At 37.5% G+C, this 8,694-nt stretch overlaps 1 protein-coding gene across 1 annotated transcript; it reads right to left on the bottom strand.

Annotated features, from left to right (window-relative positions):
• Positions 1 to 3,202: 3,202 nt before the first annotated feature.
• LOC133067267 (olfactory receptor 4F3/4F16/4F29-like) lies at positions 3,203 to 4,141 on the bottom strand. The gene has a single exon (XM_061158419.1). The coding sequence runs from the start codon at positions 4,139 to 4,141 to the stop codon at positions 3,203 to 3,205; it is 939 nt and encodes a 312-aa protein (XP_061014402.1).
• Between the last annotated feature and the right edge of the window lie 4,553 nt (positions 4,142 to 8,694).

Here is an 8,694-nt window from a genome sequence, read left to right as displayed (position 1 = left end):
GATGGCATCACCGACTCAATGGACATTGAGCAAGCTTCAGGAGTTGGTGATGGCCAGGGAAGCCTGGCATGCTACAGTCCATGGGGTCACAAAGAGTTGGACACAACTGAGCAACTGAACAGAACTGAACTGAAACAAAAGCGCCTAGTCAAATTTACAAGCTTCTGCACAACAAAGGAAATCTTAAACAAATGAAAAGACAAACTACAGAAAGGGAGGAAATAATTGCAAACAATGCAACCAACAAGTGCTTAATTTCCAAAATATACAAACAGCTCATACAACTAGACAACAAGAAAAAAATGAACAACCCAAACAAAAATATGAGCAGAAACCCTAAAGAGACATTTCTCCAAAGAGTAAACACAAACGTCCAATAGGTACATGAAAAGATCCCAACATTACTAATTATTAGAGAAATGCAAGTCAAAACTACAATAAGGTACTACCTCACATTGCTCAGAATGGCCATCATTAAGAAGTCTACATGTAACAAATGTTGGACAGAGTGTGGAGAAAAGGAAACCCTCCTACACAGTTGGTGGGAATGTAATTTGGTGCAGCCACTGTGGAAAATAATATGGAGTTTTCTTAGAAAACTAAAAATAAATTACCTTATGATCCAGCAATCCCACTCCTGGGCATATATGCAGACAAAACTGTAATTCAAAAAGGTGCGTGCATTACTGTGTTCATAACAGCACTAGATGGACATGAGTTTGAGCAAGCTCCAGGAGTTGGTGATGGACGGGGAAGCCTGGCATGCTGCAGTCCATGAGGTCACAAAGAGTTGGACACAACTGAATGACTGAACTGACTGATTCACAATAGCCAAGATATATAAACAATCTAAATGTCCATAGACAGAGGACTGGATAAAAAAAAATGTGGTACATGTATACAATGGAATACAACTCAGAAAAAAAAAAAATAGCAAAGTAATACTGTTTGCAGCAACATGTATGCAACTAGAGATTATCGCACTAAATGAAGTAAATCAGAAAGACAAAGAGAAATACCATATGATATCACTTATGAGTGAAGTCTAAAATGAACCTGTCTATGAAACAGAAACAAAATCAGGGACATAGAGAATAGACTGGGGGTTGCCAAGGGGGAGTCGGGTGGGAGAGGGTAAGTATGGGAGTTTGGGATTAGTAGATGTAAACTGGTATGTATAGAATGGATAAACAACAAGGTCTTACTGTGTAGCACAGGGAACTATATTCAATACCTGTGAAAACTATAATGGAAAAGAATGTGAAAAAGAATATATACGCATGTATAACTGAATCACTTTGCTCTACGGCAGTAATTAACACAACACTGTAATTACACTATAGGCTCAATCTGCTCTGTTGTGTACGACTCTTTGCGGCCCCATGTACTTCTAGCTCACCAGGCTCCTCTGCCCATGGAATTTTCCAGGCAACAATACTGGAGTGCCATTTCCTACTCCAGGGGATTTTCATGACTCAGGGGTCAAAATTGTGTCTCTCACATCTCCTGCATTAGCAGGCAGATTCTTTACCACTAGCGCCACTATATTTCAATTTTAAAAAAATAAATTTAAAAAAGAATGCAATTTGAATACAAGAGAAAAAGTGTAGAATGAAAATTGAATTGTGGCATTTTGAGGTCTCTTTACCCAAGGAATTCAATAATTTAAAATACTCCTCTTAGAAAAAGAACAATTTCTTGATCAATGACTGATGAAAACAGAGTTAGAATGGAAAGAAATAATCTGTAGTAACGTGGAAGAAGTTTGTCAAAACTGAGAAGTGGTTTTAATGTTTCATTTTATTTTATTGAACAGGCACGTATATAACACTATAGACCAAGAATTGCTTTAAGCACTTTGCAAGTATTAATTCAGTTAATCCTTATCACCTTATAATAAGTATGAAAGGTATAAAAGTACCTTTAGCCATAAGGAACTGCTATTTTTGTAAGTCAATAACAGTCAAATAGAAATTCCAGATGATTCATTTTACAGATAACAGAATTTAGGGGTAAAGAGGTTAAACAATTCATGCATTATTGAAAAAGCAAAGCTAAGTTTTGAATTCAGTCTGGCTCAGGAGTCTGCACTTGTAACCATGTCACTGAAAAGAAAAGAGTTACCTAACTCTGAGGAGGCCTCCTTTGGTGGCTCAGTGGTAAAGAATCTGCCTGCCAATTGGGTTTGATCCCTGGGTCGAGAAGATCCGCTGGAGAAAGAAGTGGCAACCCACTCCAATATTCTTGCCTGGAAAATCCCATGGACAAAGGTGCCTGGACAGCTACAGCCCATGGGGTTGCAAAGAGTTGGACACAACTTAAATAACTGAACACAACAACTCTGAGGAATTTTAGGTGGCTTCAATATAATTAAGGCAAGGATTAGCACTAACTGGGTCATTGTCTTTGCTCATTACCCGGTTTCCATTGTTCAAATCCCCAGATGATACAGGAACAAAGATTTTGGAAAAACTGTAGTAGTTACAAGGCTTAATTCATACTTACTGTGTGCATTAGCTGAAATGCTTATGAAGTCATACCCCAGTGATCCGATTTTAGGCTGATATTTTGATTTTTTTAAAACTCAAAAATAATTCAAAATAACTTTAACTCTTTTATTTTATTGAAGGGCAATATTATATTGAAGGGAAGAAATAGCCAAAAGTAGCTCTTTAAAATCCCCTTTTTACCTTTCATCTGTTTTTTCACACATTACAGCTGAAACACAACACCATGGATGCTTTGCTTACTAGTTTAATTACTATACACACGTCTCACTACAGAACTTCAAAAAAAGAAAAAAAAACTATCCTGAATAATTTCAAATTTTGTCATATTTCCAAAGCACTGTTCTTCAGATTCTGTATCACAAACCCCAAAACTCAATCTGACAATTGAGGATCTTCCTCAGAATCCAGAGGGGAAAAGAGATAAAAGGGACCAGTCCAAATTCATTTTTATCAAGGAGACCCAAGATAATGTGGAAATAGTCCTGCGTTAATTCTTTTATTCTGTCACATTGCACAAGAAAGAAGAATACCATATCTTTCTCAGTTATGGGCAGAAATCACATTAAGAAAATTCTGGACATTAGTAATTAAACTATTAAGTAAAGCATCCATGGTACTATGTTTTGTTGATTCATGTCTGTGGCATGGCAGGGAATAGTAAGGTTGTTCATCTTTCTTGATATCAAAGTCACTTAAAACAGCTTCCTGAAACTCAACATCTGACTGAATATCCTCCTCATTGCCACTTTCATCTCTTTGTTCCTCAAATTGTAGATGGCAGGATTCAGAAATGGAGTAATAACTACATCAAAAATAGCAAGGAATTTATCCACTGGTACTGTGGGAAATGGCCATGAATACACAAAAATACATGGGCCAAAAAATAACACCACCACTGCGATGTGAGCTGATAGCGTAGAGAGGGCCTTGGACAAGTCACCTGAAGAACGTTGCCAAACAGTGACCAAGATGAAGATATAGGAGGTGATCAGAATGAAAAATGTTCCCAGGGAGATGAAACCACTATTGGCAGTAACCACAAGCTCCAGTCTGTAAATATCTGTGCAGGCAAGCCTAATAAATCGAGGAAGATCACAGTAAAAACTGTCCATTTTATTGGGGCCACAGAATGGTAGATTTACAACAAATAGAATTTGGATGAGTGAGTGGATGACCCCAATGGTCCAGGCAGCAACCAGGAGTGAAATACAAGTTTTGAAGTTCATGATGATCAGGTAGTGGAGAGGCCTACATATAGCAACATAACGGTCAAAGGCCATGGCAATGAGCAGAACCATCTCGGTTCCTCCAATAACATGAATGAAGAACATCTGAGTGATGCATCCTTGGAAAGAGATTACTTTTCTCTCTTTGAAAAGATCAGAGATCATCTTGGGAGCTGTAATGGAGGAAACCCACACATCAATAAAGGAGAGGTTGGCTAGCAGGAAGTACATAGGGGAGTGTAAATGGGAGTCAGAGGTCACTGTGAGAACAATGAGGAGGTTTCCTAAAATACTTGTTACATAGAACACAGAGAAAATTAGAAAGAGGACAAGCTGCATCTCCAAAGAACTGGTGAGTCCCACCAACACAATCTCAGACACCACCGAATGATTTCCTCCCCCCATGGTCTCAGTCACTTTGGGCTCCAAATTTGCCTGAAAAAATAGGAAAAATAAGAAATCTGGATTACTGGCCATATTACTCAGGGTTCCAATGGAGAAGCAGAACCACCAGGAGATAATATACCAAGAGATGTGACAGTGACTTGGTCTTATTGATCCTGCAGAAGCTGATTCAGCAGTCTCTACAAGTCTATTGTCCTTGCATCTAATGCTGTAGTTTGAAGTCTACAGGACAGGCACTGAGGAAGGGAAGATGGATATAAAATGCGGAAGAGCAAAAATGAACCGGAACCCACAATCAAGAACTAAAGACTGCACAAATAACAAATGCTGGAGGGAGTGTGGAGAAAAGGGAACTCTCCTACACCGTTTGTGCAGCCACTATGGAAAGCTTTGTGGAGGTTCCTTAGAAAATTAAAAATAGAGTTGTCGTATGATCCAGCAACCTCAGTCCTGGGTGTATACCCGTAGAAAACTAATTCAAAAAGATACAGGCACCACAATGCTTATAGAAGTGTTGTTTATGATGGCCAAAACATTGTGTATACACACATACACAATGGAATGCTACTCAAATAAAAACCTGCCTCATGTGTCTTGAAATGTTGTTCATTTCTCACAGCCCAGTTTAAATGCCACTCATGAAACCTCCCCAATTCTCCTAGCTAGAAAAAAAATCTTCTTCCCCTCATTTCCTATAACACTGTATTTATCATAGCACCTTTCGCCCTGTGGTATAGTTACATGTGCATGACTCATTTCCTCTGTTTTCAAGCACTAAAAGGTAGGGTTTTCTGTATTTTCATCTCTATCGTGATACTCAGTTCCTTGGGCAGTTTCAGAGGGCAGAACAGTCAGTTCTAGAAAACCAGTATGTGTTTGTTGAATTAATTTTAATTAATTCCTTTGCAATTTCAATTTAATTGTTTAATGTAACATCATTTAGAAGATGAAGATAAAAGAAACATACAAGGAGAAGAAATTGAAAGATGGTGAGGGATAGGAAGAAAAGCCTTAATGACAAATAAAGGAAACAAGAAAATTAAGCAAAGGAGTAAGAAATGGAGAAAAACAGAACGATGAAAGAATTATGTAGAATAGAAAGAGGAAAGAAAAAAGAATGCTATAGAAATTTCCCTCAAATTCCAAGACTAGAGACTCACAGGCCTAAATGGAAAAATACAGAAAAGGAATTTAAAATTAGTTTACATCTTGAATGTTCCAAAGAGCCCTAGCCACACACCCAGTGAAAGATTTTAGATGGAAAAACTAGTATCACTAAGACTGGATCTGAATTTTCCTTCTCAGAAAATATTTGACAGAAAGATTCATGGATGGAGATAGCAGATCCTCAATTTGAAACTAAAGTTTTCCCCATTCTTCTACTTCTTTCCTAAAGAGATATTTTCCTAAAAAACATTCCACCCTTCCTTACCTTCCACCACTCACCTATTCCTGTTCCAAATGCACAGTGATGCAATATAACTTGCTATTTCTGAGTTTTTCTCCCAGTACCAGTCTGTGCGCTCATGGGAGAGTGAAATGGTATCTTTTTCTCTGTACTCCCAGCTCCCCAGACCATGCTGGAAACATAACAGAAGCTTAAGAAGTGTTTTTTGTTGAATGAAAAAAATGGATGTACAAATAACCCAGATATCAAGTTTCTCTAATATTTCAGGAAAACTGGGGTTCGATTCAAAAAATCAGAATATTCAACCTCAGCAATCTCTTGAAAATTTTTCTCCTCAGTCATTTATTATAATAACTGATTAAATTGTCAGTGTAGAAGGAAAAAGCATACAATCCTTGCTTCTTTGGCAAATATTTGCTTGGTCTGTGTAGAAGATGTCTTGGGCAACCAGGGCAAACTCTGCTACCAACTCTGGAATGTATGTTTATCACCAAACTAATCTGAATCAAGAGGTAAACATAAACATCCCATATGTATCCTATGTGCCTCCGAGTCATGCCTGACTTTCACATCATGGTTCTTATCCTTGAACTTGAGTAGAGTGGAGGCTCTCAATGAATCAATGCTATCTGATGTTACATTAAACATTGATAAAGAGTTGTAGGATTAACCAACCTAAGAACAACAAATTTTTATTCTCATTTCAAGTTTCAGAATAAATATATCACTTTTGTCCAGGCACCTTCTTTGTCCCCATTTAAAGACCAAGGTAGTTTCCCTGCCAAGTGTTTTTCAAGCCTGGCACCACTGATTCAACTATGTTCTCAACTCTTTGTCTTCTGGATGCTTCCTTCCACACCACAACTAAACCACAGTTTGAAATCTCTAGTGATGATTTAGTTACCAGGAAATATCTTAGTTGACAAAACATAGCAATCTGAATGAATTTGTTCTGTCCATTCTTCTCATCCACCTGATCTCTAGCAGACCTAAAATAGCTGCCATCTGCAGAAAAATCACATCTGGCATGTGGAGCTATTGAAATTTCCCCAAAGTAGAAAAGAGGTAGCTGATTAATAATACAGAGGTTAGTAAAAAGTGGTACCAAATAGAACATGGAAGATCAATATGACTTTAATCTGTGTGGAGAATGGTCTCAGAGAAAAAGATTGATTTTCCCAGAGCAACATAGGAGGAGGCAGTTAATGAGTCACCTAGGGGAAGAGATCCCTCATGAATACACAGGTTTTATCAGATTATTTTCCTAACCCAGGACTTGAGGTGAAGGTAAAGTCCTAAAATTTATGAAAATATTGGGCCATCTCTGGCAGATTCTAGTGGTTAAGAATTCCTGCTTTCACTGGAGGGGGCATGGGTTCAATCCCCAGTCAGGGAACTAAAATCCCATCTCACATGCTGCATGCAGCCACCCCCCAAAAAATTATGAAACTATCTTTTAAGTAGTTTTTAATGAAATAATTTTTATTGTTCTCACATATGCATATAGTATTATAAGACAGTCACAAACACACACAACTTATTTCCTAGATATATGCATTTGGAGAAGTTGAAAAAAAAAACACAGAAAACTATGGGAGCTCATCAATGAATTTGGTAAAGTTACAAGATACCAAACTAGAACACAGAAATCTCTTACATTTCTATATACAAACAACAAAAAATCAGGAACAGAGATTAAGGAAACAACCCCATTTATCATTGCATCTAAAAGAATAAAATACCTTGTAATAAATCTATCTGAGGGCTTCCCTGGTGTCTCAGACAATAAAGAATCCACCTGAAATGCAGGAGACCAAGGTTTGATCCCTAGGTCGGGAAGGTCCCCTAAAGAAGGAGATGGCAACCCACTCCAGTATTCTTGCCTGGAGAATTCCATGGGCAGAGGAGCCCGAAGGGCTACAGTCCATGGGGTCACAAAGGGTTGGACACGACTAAGCGACTAACACTTTCGCACTTTCAAGGAAGCAAAAGACTTGTATTCAGAAAACTATAAGATGATAAAAGAAACCAAAGATAACACAAACAGATGTAGAAATATACCATGTTCTTGGACTGGAAGAATCAACATTGTGAAAAAATAATTGCAGTACCCAAAACAATCTCTAGATCAAGCACCATCCCTATCAAATTATCAAGGGTATTTTTCACAGAATTAGAATAAAAAACTCTACATTTTGTATGGAGACACAAAAGACCCAAATAGTGAAAGAAATCTTGAGAAAGAAGAATGGAACCAGAGAAATCTGGCCCCCTGACTTCAGACAAAGCTACAGTAATCCAAACAGTACAATACCGGCACAAAAGCAGAAATACAGACCAATAGAACAGGAAAAAAGTCCAGAGATTAACCCATGCATCTATAGCCACCTAATCTATGACAAAGGAGGCAAGAATATTCAATGGAGAAAAGACAATCTCTATAATAAGTGGTGCTGGGAAAACTGGGCAACTACATGTAAAAGAATGAAATTAGAACACTCCCTAACCCCCTACACAAAAACCAACTTAGGGAGACTTCCCTGGTAGTCCAGTGGATGAGAATCTGCCTTGCAGTACAGGGGACAAGGGTTTGGTCTCTGGTAGGGGAACTAAGATTCCAAATGCTTTGGGGCAACTAAGCCCATAAGCCTCAACTAGAGGGTCTGTGCATCACAACTAGGGCTGAGGCAATCAAATAAATAAACAAAAATTTAAAATTTTTAATGCTTTTTTAAACAATAAAATTTAAAAAATAAACTCAAAGTGGATTAAAGATCTAAATGCCAGATACTATAAAACTCTTAAAGGAAAATGTAGACAGAAGAACACTCTTTGACATAGATCAGAGCAAGATCTTTTTCAATCCACTTCCTAAAGTAATGAAAATAAAAAGAAAATAAACAAATGGGACCTAATTAAACATAAAAGCTTTTGCACAGGAAACCATAAACAAAACAAAAAGATAACCCTCAGAACTGAAGAAAATATTTGCAAATGAAGAAAAACAAGATACTATTTTTGAAAATATACAAACACCTCATGCAGCTCAACATTAAAAAAAAAAAAAAGACAGTCAATAAATGGGTGGAAGACCTAAACAGACATTTCTACAAAGAAACTATACAGATGGCCAACAAATACATGA

The sequence above is a fragment of the Dama dama genome, chromosome 12, assembly GCF_033118175.1.
Source record: "Dama dama isolate Ldn47 chromosome 12, ASM3311817v1, whole genome shotgun sequence".
In the NCBI taxonomy this organism is placed as follows: Eukaryota; Metazoa; Chordata; class Mammalia; order Artiodactyla; family Cervidae; genus Dama; species Dama dama.
This window is presented reverse-complemented; position numbering and strand designations above follow the sequence as displayed.